The 20913-nt window shown below is 42.8% G+C and overlaps 1 protein-coding gene and 1 long non-coding RNA gene across 3 annotated transcripts in view; one reads left to right on the forward strand and one right to left on the reverse strand.

Moving 5' to 3' along the window:
• Nucleotides 1-10786, reverse strand: part of LOC139588190 (uncharacterized) — a 43877-nt gene extending 33091 nt beyond the window's left edge. Inside the window, exons 1-2 of the long non-coding RNA XR_011678574.1 lie at nt 10151-10786; nt 809-977 (exon numbers count right to left, since the gene is read on the reverse strand). This is a non-coding gene — a long non-coding RNA (uncharacterized lncRNA). The remainder of the gene's footprint in view (nt 1-808; nt 978-10150) is intronic.
• A 144-nt stretch (nt 10787-10930) lies between these two features.
• The window catches only part of FBXO11 (F-box protein 11), a 70911-nt gene continuing 60928 nt past the window's right edge, over nt 10931-20913 (forward strand). For both annotated transcript variants that reach the window (XM_071423297.1, XM_071423302.1), the window contains exon 1: nt 10931-11386. In XM_071423297.1, coding sequence (XP_071279398.1) covers nt 11272-11386 — 115 coding nt within the window. In that variant the 5' untranslated portion in view covers nt 10931-11271. The remainder of the gene's footprint in view (nt 11387-20913) is intronic.

Here is a 20913-nt window from a genome sequence, read left to right on the forward strand (position 1 = left end):
ATGTACTGTCTTACTCCTCTTTGTGCTTTTATTAAAAATTATAAACCAAAACACAAACCTAATTTATGGCTTGTTTCTTCTTATTTCCAAAATGATCCCAGGTTTCCTGCAAGAGTAGAACGAAGCAACTTGAAGTAGCAAATATTCCCTCTTTGTTGTCTGAAATTGGGCAGCTCATACGGTTGTGTGATGCTACAGGAAACTTATTTTACAGTTCTTCTGTTGTGGTTTTCACCCTTATGTGATATTTCTTTTTCTTTTTTTTTTGCTTGCTGTTCAGGCCATCTTGTATCTTCTAGCAGGAAGTCAGAGTAGCATCTCAACTGCATCTTCAAACAAGACTTTTGCAAGCTGATGCTCACAAGGGGCTCTGTTCAGAGGTTTGTTCTTGTGGGGAAGCAGGCAGCTCCTCCTGGTTGCTTCTGAAAGCATCTCTTCACCGCACTTTCCATCTGCACTGGCTTCTGTTTTAACCACTAAGGTCAAGTCTGTGTGGTTTTCCCACTCTGCCTGTTGCATTAGTGGCACTCTGAAAGTGAGACTTGCATTGGATGGGAAGTGTTTGGTGAATTTTTAAATACCATTATTGATTTCACATTAATTTTCTTTATGAACCAGGGAAAGCTCTTATGCGAGGGTATAACAGCCAAGAAATATTTGACAAGTTGTTTAAAATCTATTGCCTGGAAGAAGCCTGATAGATCAATTAATTTATTTCCCTGCTATTTCAGTATATCCTTTAAACCTATCTTCACTGATTGTTATTATCCATCCTGAAGTATACAGCACAAAAGCAATCATATATTACCTGCAGCAGAGGTGGCTACCTCCTGGATCTCTGCCACAAGAGATATGGATATTTTGCCCAAAGCTGGTTTTTCCTTGCCTTCAATGAAACATGATTAGAACATAATGATTTTGCTTCTGCACCAGTCCACCAGTCCACACGACTCTATGGCTTCTTTAGGGCATCAAACCTGTAAAAAGGGCAGATTCTTTTACATATGCAAACTCCTCTACCTGTTACATCAGTGTATTTCACATTCCACCAGTGTTCCTTTGGATACAGATTATTGATTGCTCTCTAGTGAATAACTTTTTAGTCATTCTTTGGCCTCAGAAAATTACCTTTGAATGTTTTATGCAAGAGTATTCATTATGAACAATTAATGTACTGAAAATGTCAGCACCTCAAGAAGGCATTTTATAAAAGATGAGTAAATTTATGGCAATGCATCATTCAAACTTCCTGCACTTTTCATTTTTCTAAAATTTATGTCTTACATTGTAGTTCAATAGCTTGTAACAATTTGATGACCTGAACAGAATAATGTCAAAAATGTCTGTGTATTTTAGAAAAATTTTAGAACTTAAGATTTTTTTTTTTTGGTTCTTCACTATTTTTAGGTATGTCACAGCTTTATAGTAATTCAAAGTATTGACTTTACAACAGCTCTTCACATGCTTTTTAATCAAAAGTGAAAAAAAATTTGGTTCAGAGGAAGCTTCAGTCTACATAGAGACATTCATAGAAAGTGAGGAAAGTCTTTTGTATCAACTGGAGGGTGGAAGGACTACTTGTACCCATTTATATTGATATTTGTTAAATTTTATAATGTAGAACACCTTGAATTTAAACCTCTTAAGCTTTTCCCTTTGACATGTGGAAGGATCTCAGATTGTTTCGCTTAATTTAAGCCTTGAAAACGATGAATGTTTCACACCACTGTCCAAATGCTCTAAAAAAGTATTTTAAAGGTACTGCCAGCTAATTACCCAAAGCCAGGAGCAGCAGATTTTAATCTAATTTCCAGTACCACTTGGAGTAACAGTCTCAGTGCAGCTGGTTTGCAGTGCTGGAGGGAGAGGTCACTCCAAGTGATGAGCTGCAGTCACGGGCAGCACATACCCCTCTCTTGAGTCACAGCACCACGCCCAGGAGAGCGTGAGCAGAGCAGCTCAGGGCTTGGCTCCTCCTCGGCAAGAACAAAGCTCCCCCCCAAAACCAAGAGAACCTTCAGCTCTGAGCTTTGTATCAGCTTCCTGCTCTGATTTACACAGCCACTCTTCTAGGTCACAGTACCAGTGCCATCTTAATACCTTTGTGAGGGGACAGGTACAAGAAGCCTTGGGTTTATGAAAGTTTTGGTTTTTGAGCTTTATTCATCTTTTAGCTGACAGAGGTAATTGCTAAGTTTTATCCTGAGTCAGTACTGAAGTACTTTGGATTTTAGACAAAAGTCATCAGTTGCAGAAAGATTAGGAATAAATACAATGCCAGATGACTCTCACTCATACACTACAATAAGGGAAATACTGTTGGAATGGGATCTGTATTTCAATTCAATTATACTTGGCAGCTCAATTAGAATTGCTCACTATAATACAGATATTTCCTCTGTCAGTGTACTGTAGTAATGGATATTCTTCCCTTTTTATCTCGCATATGAGTGATGAACAGGATGTTTCTAATTAAAACCAACGCCAAACATTCCATTCCCCAATCTTCACCTTTTTATGTTCCTTCACTGACTGCTCTTCCACACCTTCAAAAATTGACTCATAGATTGGACTGCCACCTCCTTTTTCCACACCTCACAGGCTGAGTATGGAAACCCTGCACACACACAGCCCAACAGAGTGTGGTGCAACAGAACCAGTCACCTCTCAAGATGCTCACGCACGCTATGGAAATTCTGGGATCGTGAGAGCTGGACCTCCCCTTTCCACCCAAACATGTTCAGAGCTATGCAAAATTCCAGCACTGAGCAGCCACAGCCCAGTACTGCCCAACACTAACTCCTGCACTCAATGTCATGTTGGAACAAAGCATAGAGAGAGAAAATTAGATTTGATGCTTTTCCTTCTTCTCAGTTGGTTTCTGTCTCACTAAAAAAAAAAAAAAAGTAAAATGCCTGACTGCATTTTTGAACAACTATTAATTACTCCATACCTGAGGTGGTTCACAGAAGAAATGCCATCTACACAAATGTAAATCTGAAAAAACCCAACTTGCATCAAAATAGTCCTTGTTTTGCCAAGCAGCTTACAAGACAAAGTCATCCATTTAATCACACACAGTAATAAGATGACCAGTTTGATAAAAAACAAAGACAAGGATCAGCTATTAAGAAATGAAGATTACAAAACAAACAATAAAGGTTAAACATTTATAAACTTCTAGAGTAACAGCTTCTCTACTGATGTTGAACATAAACTTAGAATGACAGTCAGTAATCTGTTTCCATAAAACAGCATAGAGACATCACTTCCCTTTATCCAATTCCTAAAAGGAAAATTCTCTAGAATATCACACTAGCCTTACTCAAGTTTTCCTTCTCATCTTAGCTGAGACTTGAAAATATACGATAATCCTGATTTCCCATTTTTCTTTTCTGATTTGCTGTGTAAAAAGCATAAAAAACTTAAGCAACAAGAAGATTTAAGACTCAGGAAGTCAGGGACTCAGTAAATCTGAGTTTGTAGTACTGGACACAGCCAAGTGGAGGAAAACCAGATTTTATTTAACATATTTAAATCAGTTGTTCTCTAAGCTGCCCTTACAGTGAATGTACATTTACATATACTATATAAATTTTGTTAAGGCCTAGATCACACTCAAGTTCATCACCAAGAGTTGGTGGAGAGGATTTTACAGTGCCATTGATCTCATTTATAAATACACGCCTCTGAATGGATGATCTATCCTCTGTGTCTGCTTATCAGCATAAAATAAGATAATGATAAGAACCTGACACATTAGGGATTCACCACAAAAACAGGGTCATTGGGGAATCAAAATGATCACAGCCAAGCCTTTGGTGAGATAAAGATGGGATAGGAAAACCTTCTAGATCTGGAATAACCTAAGATGACAACTGAGTAGACTCAAAAGGGGATACCTGCAGTGTGCTACCCTTGAAATCTATTATATTTTGTCAGTTATTCCTAGGAAAACACCTCCTGTTGTTGATTAGCTGACCCTGCTGAGGTGTAGGAATGTGTACACGGAAAATGGAGGATAAACAGAAGCAAACATATCATCACCATGTGGATAACTGCACAAACCATGCAGCTCTGGAGAAAGTCACCTATAGGTGACTGTATGACATTTCTTGCCAACTTATCTGTCACGTGCCCTCAGCAGCAGAAGTCCAAAGCTCCTTGAAGGCAACAACAAACATCACCACCACGTGGCAACAGAGAGAAATTAACTGCTTAAAGTCATTACATAGGTTAAAGTCTCTATTCTCTGTGTGCTCCCGAGTTGGGGATCCCTGGAGTACGTGCTGCCTCCTGCCTGGATGCACTGCTCAACCACAGAGCAGAACGTGGGGCTCCAGCAGCAGCCCAGACAGCTCCTACAGCAGCACAGCCATGGCTGAGAGCATTCCAGTAAAACAGCTCCAATTAGGAATGACTTTCACAGGCCCAGGGAAACACTGAAGGCATGCTTCCAATCTGTCTGCAAGCTTCCTTCGTGGAAGGGCCATCCTTTCCCACCACTTTTCTGCACTACCATTGCACATGTCTGTAAAACAGCTGTGCCTTCAGCTGGATTAGTTTGCAGTCATTTTACCTCCTTGACCTGCCTAACTGTGCTGCTGCAGAGATGCTGGTTGACAGAACAGGGTACAGGGTAGGGCAGCAAAAATGTGACTGTGAAAAGTAGGATTGCTTCTTAAGAGGAACAGCAATTTGGACCCTAACTGCAAAACACTCTTCAGGGCATCCAAAAATGCTTTCTGATGAAATATCTCTCGGTCATAAGAATAATTAGACCTTACTCCCACTTACCAGATACGGCACAACCAAGAGGTCCACCTGAGGCAGCAAGATGGAGAAAAAGGACCTAATTTCCCCTCTTCTACCTGCTCCAACTAGAGGAGCAAGCTGGCAGGACATATGTACACAATATGCTACACACTTTTTTTTCCCCAAGCAGTTCCAATCTTTCTATACAAGAGAACTCTTATGGTAGAAAAGGATACAGCTTTAGAGCAGGACATTTAAAAGGGCATCTGTCTACCAGGCAGCAAAGTGAAGAACTGTAATCTCTTTTTTTACCATGAAGAACTTGTTCCCACCAGTTAACAACAACAGTTGCTGTTGGGGTTAAAACTGTCAGTACCAATAAAACCCACATCCACCTGCTCTCCAGATTTGAAGTGAAGGCAGTTGTATTCACGTGCTGATGGTGAGACCACTTTTGTCTTCCTGCCCTCAGGACTGAAAGCAGCATCCATTCCTACTGCTAACCCCTTTCTGCATGGAGATACCAAATCCCATTTAAGCACCCCACCTCTACAATGGATGCTCTACAATGCTGCCAACTGTTTGACACATTGAAAATGAAGACTGGGATTCCTCACACTCATTTTGTATTTAGCTGTTCCTAACAAAGGTGAAGCAAAGTGTCCCCAACTGCTCCTGCCCCTCTAGGCCTGTAATAGACCAGCTTCAGGGAACTTAGGTATTTTTTTAAAAATGAGGACCTCAGAATCCCACTGAGATATTTCTAGGGAAGAACCACCCCCTAAACCAGCAAAAAATTTCATAAAGAAGCCATTATTTTCCTTTCCTACGTTTAAATCTGGAGCCAGGCCCTCATATTACTCCAGCCTCCTGGTATTAAATGATTGATTTTTCCAGTTGGGAGTATTGGATGTACTTCTCGTAGACACTTCTCATTTGGGACCTGACTCAATTCATTATGTTGAAAGATCTCTTCAGGCTGCATCCTCTCCAAGGCAATATAAGTAACACCCACACCAGCCTTATTTGGGGGGGCAGAAAACCCCAGCTCTCAAGACAGAACTCATCATATGGATACACTGCTGATGCAATGTGCAAAACAAAAGTAGGCTCCAAGGAAAAAAAACTGAGTGAAGCCCATACTTGATCTCTGTATATGCACATCCGAAAATGAACAGTGAGAAGCAAACCTTGAGTGAATGAGACCCACCAAGTCAAAATAATACTCATCACCCATAAAATTATGTGATTTATCCCAAATATATTTTAATTAATTTTAAAAATCAAGCCTTGTATCAGGCTTGCCTTGTATTCAGACTATCTGAAGCACTTAAACTCAGTACAATCCAGAGGACCAAGTTTGGGAGCTTCATTGTGTACTATCAGGAAAAATGGGCTGAAAATATAGTATGGATACTTGAAACAGCTCCATACTCCCACTCCCTCTCCCTCCCTGAACATACAAAAAAATCCAGAAGGCAGCTGTGTAGATATTTATCTAGCTATGAAATTTCTACCAAGACAGCTAATAATGCTTTAAAACTCAGACACAAGCCCTCCAGGACTTTTTTTAGAAGTTACTTTTATTAAAAAAAAAAAAAATTAATGAGAACTGAAGTACCACTCATGTTTCCAGAGAGCTTTTGTTAGGGCAGAATTAGAATTAACATGTTAGATAAACATGTTGCAACAGTCATGTGAGCTTATAGGAAACAACACACATTCCCCACCCTGAGGTCTTTATTTTTAGTGCAGAAACCAGGTTGATATAGCAACAGAAAACATCCCAGCCACAGACATTCACCCAGAAGGCAGCCCAGGAAGGTCAGCTAACATCAAGCTGGATTTCAGGAGACAAGGATTCCAGGTAAAAAAAGTAGAGATTTAAGAGTCTTTTTCTGCAAGAGTGGAAAGATTCTAGATGCGAGAGATGGGTTGTAAAACACAATTAAGAGGAACTGAGGGTCAGAGACATTGCAACAAAATGACATTGGAATTTTTGAGCTGCACAGCAAGCACGTTCAACCAGTTCTAGGTATCCTTAGCTATTTCTGAAAGGCCCACATCTCCCCATCTCAGCAGACACATGCCTCTAAGTTTAAAGAGCTACAAGTCAGAAATTCACGCTGGGCCAGTCCCAAATCTTCAATGCAGTAATTTTTAGTCCAGGGACATATTAGCAGCATATGAGATGGCTCAAAATAATAGACAAAATTCTTATCCTTCTGAAAGCAGTAACATGACACCATGGAGAAAGCCTTAGGTAAGGACTCTTGTACCCTAGGTTCTGTTCACAGCCCTGTAAATGCTCTTGGACAAGTCACTTCAACCCTTTCTGCTTCACTTTCATCCATACAGAGAGGGAGAGACGTGGCTCCTTCACAAAACCACTTGAATCGATTAAAAAGTACAATAAAAAAAAATTACTCCTTGTATTTCTTGTTCAAATCCACAAGCTGTAGGTAAAGGCTTTGTGGTGGGCTTTGTATAATTAACTATAACCATGTTCTCAAAATATTTCTTGTTCTCTCACATATATAAGGAAGCAAAAGCTAGGGAGAATACTGTCCATTTGTACTTAATTAAAGTCACCAATTAAGTTGGGGGGGGTTGTTGGTTTTTTCTTTTCAATTTTCAAAATTTTTGTTTCTGAATAATTTTGAAGTAGAGCTTTAGGCCATCATACACAAGTTGAAGGCAGTCCTTACTTACATTTTGTGAACCCCTTAGAAGTAATTCACAGATCACAGATTCATTGACATCTGTTATCCTAGATTTGATCAACTGTTAAAGCAATACCCACAATCTTCAGGGTAAGGATGGGTCATGACAAGTTAAATGAATCTATCCCATAAAAAGCATTTCTAATAAGCTCTGAAGCAAGGCTTTTCAGGTTGCTAGTAGACATATACATTAAATAGAATAAAATAGTGGTGATTCCTGCAGATCACTCTGGCCTCAATCAGCCTTGTTGACTTACCACTTTGCACTGTCCCATAGTAATTTCCCAATCCTGTGGCAAATTTCTTTATTCTGTAACCCCACCACCTCTAATCTCACAGCAATACTCTGGGATTATAGAAAAGAAACAGTGATTCACTATCTTGATATTTAAGTTGTTTTAACTGTTTTCACTTTAGAGAAAGTCAGCCGACTCAAAGTTGCTCTTCTGTCTCTGCACATCACCCTCACAAACAGGAATCCCCTCCATGACAACTTGCACTAGATCTCTCCGTGAAGCTGCCTCATCTCTAACTATTCTATGCTAACACATAATTAACAAGTTACTGTTATCACTAAGCACTCTGTGGCATCTCTTCCTTCATGCAGGAAGGAAGGTGATCTCTTCAAAGCAGCAGCCAACTCTTCAAGAAACAGAGAACCAGTTATCATTAACATTTAAATACACACTCATTTGAAGTTCAGTGCAGCTCAGAAGATGGTCTGAATATGATGAGCTAGCACTTGACAACTCTGTCCAAATTGCTTATGCTATAAATGCTCCAAGCAAGCTCCTCACCCAGGTCTTGCACCTTTCTGTTCATAATGTGAGGCTGTTCAAGGGTCACCAAAAGGTGATTTGTGGCCAACATAACCAGCCCAGCAAGCATTTCTATTGTCGACAATTATGCAAAGAGATCACTGTACAGTTTAGCTCCACTTCCCATTCCCTCTCTTCCCAATTTAAATAAAGAAAAAGCTGTCTTGACAAAGGCAAAATTATCTTGCCAGTATAAATCACACCCACATTCAGGAATGCCTTATTAGCACATCATACGGGATGGCTTAAAGCACCTCCACAGTGGTCAACACAATGAAGCCCAAATTATTAATTTGGGCTTTCAGTGCCATTTCCATCACAGAATAGTCTTTTCCTTCTCAGAGGCTTTACAGCAGCAAGGAAGACACAGGATTGCAAAGTAGAACATTTTAAAGACTGACAAACAAACCTGAAATTATGGCCAAGTCCCAGACAGGATACATTTAACAGCTATGAGAACAGCTACAGAGATTTAGTCAATAATGTTTTGATGAGTTTTCAGGCTTTCTACTGTTTAGCCTTCTAAAGTACAGCCAAGAATGTCAGACAAGAGTACTGCAAGGATTTCTTTACTGCAAGCCTTGTAAGCAAACACTGAATACTTACAGGAATCACTTTTTCTGCACCAGTAATTTATTGAGTCACTGAATCAACTCTGTATAATTCAGCATGAGGTTTTTATTGCATCAACTCAGAGCATTTATCCCAAACTTCTGCATAACTTCTATAGATTGCCCTTGATGTATTTTGGTAGTCAGTGAGAGTACACCTTGGACCTTAAGGAGCTAATTACAGAAAGTGTTTTTGTAGGCCAGGAGACCATTCAGTTTCAAACTAGTGCAAGACTTCTTAAGGAAGTTTAGAGTTTGCTTCAATAAATAAAGTTTTATTCTAGTATCAGAACCTATAGATTCTTGAAGGCTCTCTGAAAATCAGCTTGTCATCCATCCTTGAACAAGCTTCAAAGATTCAGAGAACTAAAAAAATTGGAGTATACCTACACTGAGCAATTTCAGGTAATCTTGTGACACTAAAAATTCATTTGCTTGGTGAAGAGAGCACAACCAGAACAGCTGAACAGAAATGGATTCAAACAGTTGAAACACTCCAGTTTAAAGATTAGAAGTTTCCAGTGAGGGGAAAAAAACCCTTAATCAGTAAAAACACAGTAAATTCAGCACCATACCTGGGTATGATTATTCTTCCCATTCAAGAGTTAAAGCAGAGTTTCACAATGCTAATACCAAAAATAAAAAATACTTTAATGATATTTACATGTAATTATGTAGCTCTACCGAATGTTCAGTACCATAGCCTAGTAATCACTATGACAGAAACTGGCCCCAAACAGATTGATGGTTATATTCTTTTTCTCTACAAAGTTCTTCTCACAGGAGCTTACCTTCATTATCTCTTCCCCTAATATCAGGGCATTTGGCAAGAATTATTTCTCTTGGACATAGAAAAACATCCTCTACTATTTCTGCAGTCATTCTTTAGGGCAACAAAATGCTAAGCACTAAAAAGTGCTCCTTAACAACTACTGAGATTTCTCACACATTTATATTTGGTCTAATGTGAACTGAGAATTAGAATTTCACTGTCATTTCCTTTGGAATCACAAGTGTAAGTGTTTTTAAAGCTTCTTTCTTTTTAAAAGCTGTCATTTTCTTTAGCTATATTATGCCTTCATTTGTCAGCTTGAAACAAGCTCCTACCTAATGTGTTTTTAATTACCATCATTTATTTACATTTTATACCAGATAACACTCTTTTGCTTTTCAGGCATAGACAAGGGCCCTGGTTCCAGGAGCTCCCAGAGCTCAGTTTAAGTAGGACTCCACACAAACCCACCTTCACAACATTAGAAGCAGATTCCTGAGCAACCCCACAAAGAGATGATCTCTTCCTTACTGCCTGGGTTATGCCATCCATTTTATTAAGTGGCTCCTGAAAAGAAAAAAGACCACAGCTAGCTTCGTTTACTTCTTTTCCCTGCTCTAAGGCCATCAGCTGAGCACCAACACAACAAATATAATAAAGGAAAAGCCTCATACACTTCTCTGAAGCCCAAACTAAAGAGCGTTATCGTTGTATTGGGAAAAGACAGCACAAACAAGAGTGGGCACACCGGCCAAGGAATATACACAAATCCAGAGGGGAAAAAATGGTTAACAAGCAGCCAGGAAGCCGAAACGAGCCGGCACCCACAGCACGGCTAATCCCAGCCCAGGCAGGGTTACCAAGGCGCACGGCACCACAACAAGGCACCGTCGCCAGACGCCCGCCCTCTCTCCTTCATCACACACGGCCTGAGCGGAGCCTGCCGGACCCCTCCGCTGCCCGTGTGCTGCCGGCGGCTTCCGGGCTGCCCCGGGCCCGGCTCCCGCGCCGGTTCCTCACAGGCGCTGCCACCACCACAGCCGGGCCCGAGCGCCGCCATTGCCGCCCCACACGCGCGGCCCCGGCGTTTTATAGGCACCGCGCCGCCCCACCCCGCGCCGTGCCGCCCGCCCGCCCCTCCCCAACCCGCGCACCGATAGTACGGCAGCGCCCATTGGCCGCGCCGGCGCCGGCCGTTTGTGTGGGGCGCGCCGATTGGCGGAGCGCGGCCGCCCAACGGCCGCCCGCTCGCGAGCGCGTCCCTGGCGGTGTCAATGGCTCCTCCTGCCACGGAGCAGCGACGGGCCTGAGCCGGGCAGGACCGCGGGATCGCCGGGGGCCGGGACGGGGGGGGGCGCGGCGCCATCGTCCCCCACAGCAGCGCTGAGAGAGCCGGCGGCTCCTTTGCCTTCGAGCGAGCCGGCAGCAGCGGCGGGACCCGCGCCCGGAGATTTCCCCCCCGCCCTTCCCTGCTGCCCGCGCCTGCGAGGCGGCCGCCCCGGGGCTCCCTCCGAGCGCCCCCGTCCCCGCCGAGGCACCGGTTGCCGGAGGATTCCCCCCCCTCCCCTCCCGCCGCCCACACGAGCCGGCAAATGAACTCGGTCCGAGCCGCCAACAGGAGACCCAGGCGAGTGTCCAGGCCGCGCCCGGTGCAGCAGCAGCAGCAGGAGAGGAACAACGCCGCCGCCGCCGCCGCCGGGGATCGGGGTAAGCCGGGCTCGGGGCCCGCCCTGCGCGGAGACCGGCAGGAAAAGCCCAGGCTGCTTCACCCTTGGCTCCCGCTCAGGCCGCGCTTTGTTTGGCTCGGGCTCTGCCCCGGCTCGGGGGGAGGCGGGGGCTCGGCCCCTTCCCGGGCCGGCGAGGGGGGAGCGGATCGCCCGCGGCCCCTCGGGACAGGACACCCCCCCGAGCCCCCGCCCCGTCCCCGGGGACCGCGAGCGGGCGAGCCGCCCTCTCCCCCCGGGAACACCGGAGCCTCCCCGCGGGGAGCGGTGGGCCTGGCCCTGAGGGCCGCGGGGGGAGAGCGCCCGGGGGGCTGCGGGGCGGGGGGAGGCGATGGTGTCGGGCCACTCTCGGCGGCACCTTCCCCGAAATGGTGTCCGGGGGCGGCGGCCCCGGGTCTGGCCGAGGCTCCGCGGGGCCGGGCCCGCTGCGCCGCGCCTGCTGCGCAGTTCGGGCTCCGGCTCCAGCGGCGGCGGGGGGGCCGCGGCCCATCGGCCATTGATCCCCCCCGGCCACGCCGCCCCCGCCACCCCCGAGCGGAGCGGGGGCTCGGGCCGCCCGCAGCCCGGCCCTGCCCGGCCGGGGCCTAGCCAGAAAATGTTGACAATTGCGAGCTAGTGGGGGAAAGCACCATTGTGTGAGGGCATGAGGAAGCGGCGAGGTGGGATTCGCCCCTCATGGAGCCCGGAGCGGGGTGCGGGGGGGCTCGGGGGTGGCGGCCCCTCGGGCCTGTCGCTGTCGCCCCAGTGGTGGCTCTGGGGGTGCCGCTGTGCCTGTGCTCCGAATGTGCAGGGCTGCTGGTGGCTGAGCTTTTTTTTTTTTTTTTTTTTTTTGAAGGCGAGATGGGGGTGGGATTGGAGGAGACATTTTGCATGTCTTATCTGGTGGATTAGATTTTAATTTTTTATGCATTACCTGTCACAACTCCGGCATGATAAAGAAGACTGATCCGTGGTGCGGTCTTAGGTGTACAAATGCCTTTTTAAAATTAAAAAAAAAAAAAAATCTTCATTGTCAGCTGAATGTCTTTTGTTTGAATATCTAGGATATCGCGTTCAGAACAAGGTGTTTTAACTACGGAGATGCGTCGCGATAAATATTTTAGTGCATTTTATGCAATCAGAACATTTTAAGTAAATGAGGTAAAGAAAATTTAATACGAAGAAGTATTTTTAATTCTCCATTCCTCTCCCTCCCCTCCCTCCCCTTCCTTCCCCCGCCCCCCCTCGCACACATTGGTCAGAGCAAAGAATGTTACCCAGACCAGATTGCTGTGTATATAACCAGAGGATGTGATGTCTTATGCCCAATTATGGGTCTTGTGTAAACCTTCCAAAATCTTCAGTAATTATATGATTAAAATGACTTCTCTGGTATACTGACATTTAAAAGAAAAACAACAACACAGAAAATAAAGCAAAACAACAACAAAAAAAAGAACTTCCTCTCAAAGACATGCACTGAGGGTTTTCATCATCGACGTTCCATATGCAGAATATAGGCATTTTTTCAACCTCATGACTTACTTTGCCTTTTAAACAGATGAAAATACAACTTATAAAAGGCATCCAGAATGATGTGCTTATGGATTAAATTCAGTGATTATTCAGTTTTACGTTGGACTGCCACTGTTCATACGATACTAATTTGCTAAAGATACAGGCAGAAACTTTCTCTATTGAAATGTGAGGCTGCAGTGTATTTGTATTACTCTGATATTTCTGGAACTCTGGACTCACCTATTTTTTTATTCTTTTTCTCACATTGTTCTTATGGTTCACATGGTTGACCACTCAGTGGTGATGAAATTATAGCAAAATCAAATCCCATGGTTTGTGGAAATCACCGTTTCATGTGGATCACTGCTAGCTTTTTCCTTGCATTTTTGAAGGTCAGTTGTGCTAGTCTCACTTGCCCAAAAATGTGTCAACAGCATTAAGATTTTTTTGTCACTAGTGTTCTATCTGCATTTGGGGGTGTCTCTAGTGCAGTTTCTGTTCTATCTCAGGATTTGCAAGGTCTGATCCACTATATCTGGAAGGTAATTTCAGTTTTACCTGTGACTTTGATGGCTTTGTGCAGGGCTATTGCAGTAAAGGCTGATGAATTATGCTACTAAATTAAAAGCCAATATGCTGGGGTTAGACTATACCATGCAAATCAGTGTTGACTTTTTTCACCTTTATTCCCAAGCAATGTAGGTCATCCTAAAAAAGGCTGTACAAAAGAATCAGTATAAGTTATTAGGAAAGGGTTTCTATTGAACTCAGATTTAAATTTGTAAAAAAAACCTTTTACTGGATACTGTGAGTGCAGCTGTGACTGAACAAAAATTATTTTTTGTTACTGTTAATTTCTTTCCTCCTTCATATTACAACTCTGTGCTTATAGGCACAGATATCACGGGACAGAGTTGATATTACAGCTCACAGTTAATCTTTGGAACTTCTTGTTTCATATCATTAAATTGCTTAGTAAAACATGTACTAGGTCTTGAGCTTTATTTATTATTTAATGCTGCGTAAGTAGACAGTGTTTTACAACTGAGTAACAGCTGTTACATGTTCACTGCTGGGTAAAAATCAAGTTATGATGCCTATTGTTAATAAATTGATCACTGAGAAAAAATACTTTTCTAAAAATCCTTCCTCAAAGGCTCCTTATAAGAATTTAAAAATCATACAAAGCTGTTCTTTATACTGAAGTAATTTTCGTTTTATGTGTGTAGTAGGAACAAATCTAATGAATATATAACCATGCTGTCTATAATATGCATTGATGAACAATACCTGTGTACCTGTGTTCTGATTAGTGGGGAAGGGAGATCATAAATGATTGCAGATAAAAATATTTTCTCCCCCAGACTCACTGTGTTGTTCAGCCAAGATAAGATGTCATCAGGACACACTTCCCAAGATGTTTTGCCTTATGCTCTGCTGTTCACACCTCCCTCCATCTAAGTTAGCCACTCTGGCTACACCATGCCACTTCTGTTCTACCTTCTCCCCCCTGATCTCTCCTCAGTCACCAGTGGGGTTACCAGTGGTTTATTCAGTGGTTTTGCTATTCTGCATGAATGATACAGAATAGATGTGTCCTTTTATTTTCTTTAGGACAAAGGTCTACCCAAAAGGAAATCTGGACTCGGTAATGTTTATGATTAAATATTCCCATGTTTGCTTATAGTGCTGGTTTTTTCTTCCTTGATTGTATAGGTTTGGCTAGTTCTGCTAGGAAGAAGACAAGGTTATACACTTATTTTAAAAGACCAAAAGATCTTGTCCGGAATGCAGCTGAAATTGTCAACCTCAGAGCTATCATATGAATATTTTTTTCTTGTTTCTCTTCTTCTCAAAATAATAACTCCATTAGTGCATATGTGCCTGTGTAAAACCAGCACATCATTGGCTGTAGTACTAATGAGGTTCTGAGCTGCATGTCCAGAATTAAGTGCTCTTAGGCTTGGCTCCTGTGTGCTGATAAGTCCCCAGCTGCATCTGCCACGGTGCTGCTGTTCCCTGCTGCCGGTGTCCATGTGACAAGGCAGGAGCTGGCTCCGAGCTGCCTGCACCAAATGCTAACTGCCTTTTTTTTTTCCCCAGGTTGATTTTTGGCACGAGTGCTGCTACAAGGGAAGGGATAACACTGAACGCCTGTGGGTGTGGTGGGACTGTGGCAGCTCCATTTTAGATTGGGTTAAGCTGGGTCAATACTTTTGGAGCTGAGGCAAATTTAATACATGCATGCTGTAAACCTACCGTGCAAGTTTGCTTCCCCTCCTAGCCCCAATCTATTTTGCAGTGAAAACAAGATAGATACACCCATATAGTCTGTGTGTCACTCTGCAACTTCTGAACTTGTTAGCTCGTTTAAACCAAAGTTGCCAAAGGGGTGTGAAGTTTTTTGGCTGGGCAGAGGACGAAGACAATGAGGGAAAGACATTTATAACTCACCCTCTTCTACCCATGCCAAGAAGCAGCAACCAGCTGGCCTGTCAGCACACAAGGTAATTGAATTAGTCATTTGTCTGTATAGGGGACACGAGAGCTTGACAGACTGGGAAAAGGAGTGGGTTAGGCTGTGTAAAACAAACATACAGAAACTAAACTCCAGTAGAGTTCTTGCTCACAACATTTGAATTTTGTAATGTTGAGATAAATATCTTAGGAAAGGTAAGGAGTCTTTATTTGGCTCTGTTTCAAGTGTGTGTGTGAAAGCACATGCATTATTATATATGTTTTTTTTTGTATGTGCTAAAGGCTTATTTGGTGAGTGCAGGGCAGTAACAGTAACTGAATTAAATTATTCTGAAGCAAGTGCACAGACTTGCATCAAAGCACCTAAATGGGTTTCAGTTTTTGTAGGGTCACCCCTTAAGGCGAGAAGTCAAGTCAGGCATCAGTTGCTCTACATGGAAAGAAATCTAGTTAAGGCTTTTCTCTTATTTCTTGAAAGTGAGTCACGGGCTGGGAAAAGATCTGGAAATAAAATTATTGTTTTTGCAATGAAAAGTTTCTAAAGTCTACCTTACAGATAAAAATTTGGAGTCTATAAACTTGGTTCTCCAAGTACAATTTCTGTTTCCCAAAGCCTCATTCTGCATTAGGAGTGCAAAGGAGTATGCATGTACCTTTGTTGTCCTTCATATAGGACAAGTGCCTAAACCTATGCTAAAGCTTTCTATTTCAATTGGAGAGATCAAAATCAAGTGTATTTGTTCTTGGCATACACAGTAGTGTTCATTGCCTATAGTCTTGGTATATTTTACTCAATCATAAGACTATTAACATCTGTTATAGTTTCCCAGAAATACCAAATCTGTTTTTACTTTCTGTGTGACAAAAACTTGGAGCCCAGTGGTTTAAGAGATAATGAAGCCTCCTCCACGGGTCTATTTTATATCTTTGTGGTTTGGGGAAAGGTTATGCTCTGTGCCCCCCTCCTTGCTCTGGTGCTTCCTGGGACAATCACAGCTACAGAGTAGACCAAAGCTTGCGGTGTATGTCAGGCTTTTACTGCAGGTGTGCAGGCATGAAGCATCTCATTTGTTGAGCATAAATAAACATTCTGTGCGCTGGATGTGAGGCTTTGATGTAGATGCATGGAAGTGGAGCCCTAGGAAGGCTGTGTCAGGCCAGCAGCTGCCTGGGAAGGTCAGGCTGGCAGCCTGCTTTCATGGCAGCTCCCTCCGCAGCGTGGTGAGCCCGGTGTGCCTCACGAGTGCTGAATGTGCAGAGCCACTGCTGGGCCGGGTGTTTGCTCAGCACACTGAGCACACACACTCACAGAGGTGGCATCCCAGGGGCTGCCACTGCAGCCAGGACAACTCTTTGGCCCACACTCTCCTCTGGGTCCCTGGGTAATTGGAAGGAGGATGCACCAGGTGCGTTGTTAACGTGCATCACCTGTGGCAACACTTAAACTTCCTCTTGCAGGCCTTGCCTGTAAACTCTTTGGTCTGCTAGGAAGAGGAGGTAGTGTGCTTCTGTAAGGTTTCTAAATTGCATTGATTAGTGATTAAAGGTATTTAGTCTTACACATTACAACAGATGCAATAGGAAAATTAACCCAGAGCTGCACAACATATGGATAAAAAAAGAAGCAGAGGTGAACTGACTGAACTAACAGGAATTGAGAAAATGGAAGGTTTGTCAGTTGAATTTGTCATTGCCTAATCTTTTCACAGTTTCAGATTATTAGGTATTTCTTTCTGTTTCTTACTTGTGTGATGTTTCTGCATTCAGCACTTGGATTGGAAGGGGAGTAAAACGTGGTGATTCTTGCTCATGATACTACTGTAGTATCTGAATATAATCTAGGCTTTTAGTCTGAGTCCTTCAGTTCTTGTGAAATGGGGGCCAAGGAGGGGGGAGGGAAAGAAAGCAAATTAAAACATGCAGTGAAATTACAGAGTATCAAAATTCTGCTTTTGTAGTATATTATTGCTTTTAAATTTTTGTCGAAGAAAAGAGTGAGTTCTAGATGTGGGTTCCTAACTAAAGAAGATGCTCTAGAGGCATCTTCTATTATGTGCCTTGTACTTCCTGTTAGAAAGTTTAATTAACTTTTCTTGAGATGATTAAAATATATGATTCTGGGATCCTTCATAAAAGATAGCTTGAATAGTAGTTATTGTGGTTCCTCTCAATAACAGTTTTCCTGATTATAAAAATCAGGAAATTCCCTGTTCTTAAAATTATTATTCATTTGTGGGTAGAAGCTAGGCTAAACAGGCAATGAACACTTATAAAACCTGGAGTTCTTTCAGTAGGCTTTTGGGGACTATTTTTTGTGCTCTCCTCTGAGAGACTTCCTTTTCTTGCATTTTTCCAAGATAGCTAAGTAATTGTGGAGCCTGTTTGTTAGAGAAGGAGGTTGTCCTGGTTCTCCTGCTTCTAACTTCATGCTCAGCCTTTGCCTTGCTTTGACACCCTTAGCTCCCTGAACCATATCACCACAGAAACCAAGCCTCCAAAGCACTGTGAGTAGTGACCTGCTGCTTTAGCTGTTGGAGCTCTCTAACTGCAGGGTTGGGTGAGTAAGAGAACTGCCCATCAGTGGGACTGGCCCTTGCCCTCACAGGTCACCCCTAGATCAGCTTGGCTGTGCTGTGGGGTTGGAGCCTGCCCCAGTGCCTGGTGCCAGTGCTGTGTGTTTGAGAGGAGCTGTTGCAATGCTGCTGGGGCTCTGTGCTGTGGGACATACAATGAAACCTTCTGTTCGTTGTTACAGAAACCTGCAGTTTCCATTCCGTTGCCAGGTTTGTCAGGTCCCTCTGATGTCTTGTATGTGAGAGTTCAGGCACTGCTTTGTTCTGGGAGCTCAAAGTGCTGCATAGTTGAGCTCTGCCTGGAAACCTTGTCACTCAGGCTCCTGGGTTTATTTCTGTTGAGCTCTCTACCTTGACTCTATGTAGGTTGTTCCACAGAAGCCTGTATAGATATGCTTCCCATACATACCGGATATCTCTGGTATTCCAGTATCAAAATAATAGTAGTGTTTATCTTCTTGCACAACCAGTTCTGTGTTCCAAAAAACTGATTCAGCTGTACCATGTGAGTGCCAGTCTAGTGCTGGTAGAGCTTATAGAGCTTTTCCTCACTTTTTCTGTGCTGACTGACTGCATTGAGCTTGGTGGGTACATGCAGCCTAGAGAGCTGAGCACTCCTGAGAATGAGATTGGAAAACAAAAGCTTGGGTTTTATCCTACTTTGAATTGCCACTACATGGCAACAAGGCCAAATGAACAACTGTACTTGAAATTCCTATACTTATTTTAAATAACCACTGTCCACACCAGCAGAAGAGCTGAATTTGCAGTCTCATGGTCATGGTACTGTGCGTATGGTTTTATACTGAAGGGCTGATTAGCATTAATAGGTCATGTTACAGTAACTATTTCCTTTTGGTAATCCCAGTTTGTAGTATTTGGAAACAGCCTGTTTACCTTAAGGGCTCTCATCTGTGGGGTTCTCTTCTGTTGCTTGTTTTCAGCTTATGCATCCAGAAGCAAAGGTCCCAGGGTTTAGTGTCTTGCTTTCTGAATAGGGGTGAGTTGTAGCTCTACAGCAGGTCTACATTTCAAGCCAGCTTTGTATTTGGACAGGTTATTGTAGGATGACAGGTTACCATATGTCAGCTGATCTGGGGTGTCTGATTCACAGTAATTGTTCATGTGTATGCTCTTAGCCTGTGGCAAATGGAAGGTAATTTGAGTTAGCTTGACCCTCTTTCATTATGCTCTTGCAAGACACTCCCTTCTCCATGTGGATTGTTAGACCTGCTGAAGAGCCTTGGCTAAAACAATAATGCAGTTTCTGTCTCTCAGCTAGTTTGGCTGTAGAACAGCAGGATGAGGACTTCACCACCTTCCTATATTGTTGTGGTTTTGAGACCATACCTTGCAAGAAATAAATCCTACAAAGATGCTATCCTGAAAACCAGTCAGATGTTACAATTGCCAGGTGTGTTTTTCTTTAGCAGAACATACAAAGTTTTATTAGTGCATTTATAAACATATAGAACAAGTTGTTTATTTCACAGTATCTTGGTATACTTCTTTCTTGTTTTTGAAGAAGTACATTTTACCTTGATTTCTCTCAGATGATGCTTGGTAATTGAAATAATTCTAACACTGCAGTAACAATTTTCGATGTTCTCATTCAAAGCCTATTGAAATCCCAGCTAACTGAAAAATTCCCATTTGCCAGAAATGGTGCTTAAATTTGATCTGAAATGACATGAAAGGTAAAACAATTGATTTTCTTTTTAGTGCCTAGTTCTTATTTGAAATTTGATTTTGCAACAGCAAATCCAGTCCAGTCTGGTTCATCAATAATTGTTAAAAATCTAAAATACTACTTAAATGTTTATGGGAAAATATTTTTCAGTAGTGTGATACTGCCATCCTCTCTTGCTGCCTTAGTGAATTCTTTAGGCTCCCAAAGAGAAACCCAGAACTGTCTCTTGAATCTATTCCATTTCCTCTTCTTCCACAGATTAATCTCTTTACTTAATTACTGCATTACTGGTCCTGTGTGTATATAAAGTATCCTTCCTATTTTTTCGTTCTTATTTGGTCAATAAATGTTTTTTTCTAGGAGATAATTGGGTAAAATTTACAGTTCCCAAGCTTCTTGTACTTGGAAAAGTCAGAGGAAATGTGTAAATTTCTTCTTTAATTGGAATTTGAGATATAAGTCTTGGTGCAGACTTGTAGTCCTGTGAGAAATAAATAGTTGGGAAGTTTATCAACATACCTTTAGAAAGTTAGGTTTGTCAAAGTACCTTTAGAAAGAACATTATGCTGCAGAAGCATGGGAAAACTTCAGATTTTAGTCATTGTTTCCAAGAACTGGGGACAAAATTGAATGCTTTGTCCAAATAAGCCTCTCCTGACAATTGAGAAAGCAGGAGGCCAGAAAGGTGACCCAAATGCTGTTGGGTCATCAATGTAAATTGCGTGTAGTGGCTGCTCAAATTAATGTTTGCTATTTCCTTCAGTTGTTGCTGTCCTGACGAAGGACTACAGCTCTCGGATGGTTGTTACATTAATCCTGGTCAAGATGTGATGCCTCACCTTTCTCTGCAGGTGGTAGGATCTGTGACCATGTCCTTGGACATGCATCCACACTCTTTGAAGAGCAGTTATCCAAAATAAACCAGTTACTCTGAAATTTTGTTTGCTCTATTTGGACCTGTGTTGGCTGCAGCTGTCCAAGATGAGACCATAGGTAGGGACAAGAGGTAGCTGAGGTCCATCTGTTATGACTTTGGAAGAGCAGAGGTCCAGAACAATTGCCATGTGTGAGAGTGCATAGTGGTTTTTCCATCACAGAAGAACTGCTTTTCATGGAACCACACACTGGTTTGGGTTGGAAGAGACCTTAAAAATCATCTAATTTCAATTTCTAATTTCCCTCTTGTATTAAGATCCATTTGGAGCTTCCTCTGGTTCCATTTTTGAGTCTCCCTAAAGCTCTACGATAATTGAGCCTCTAAGGTACGTGCCT

The sequence above is a fragment of the Agelaius tricolor genome, unplaced genomic scaffold (genome assembly GCF_023055355.1).
Source record: "Agelaius tricolor isolate 1412-34295 unplaced genomic scaffold, bAgeTri1.0.p SCAF_1, whole genome shotgun sequence".
In the NCBI taxonomy this organism is placed as follows: Eukaryota; Metazoa; Chordata; class Aves; order Passeriformes; family Icteridae; genus Agelaius; species Agelaius tricolor.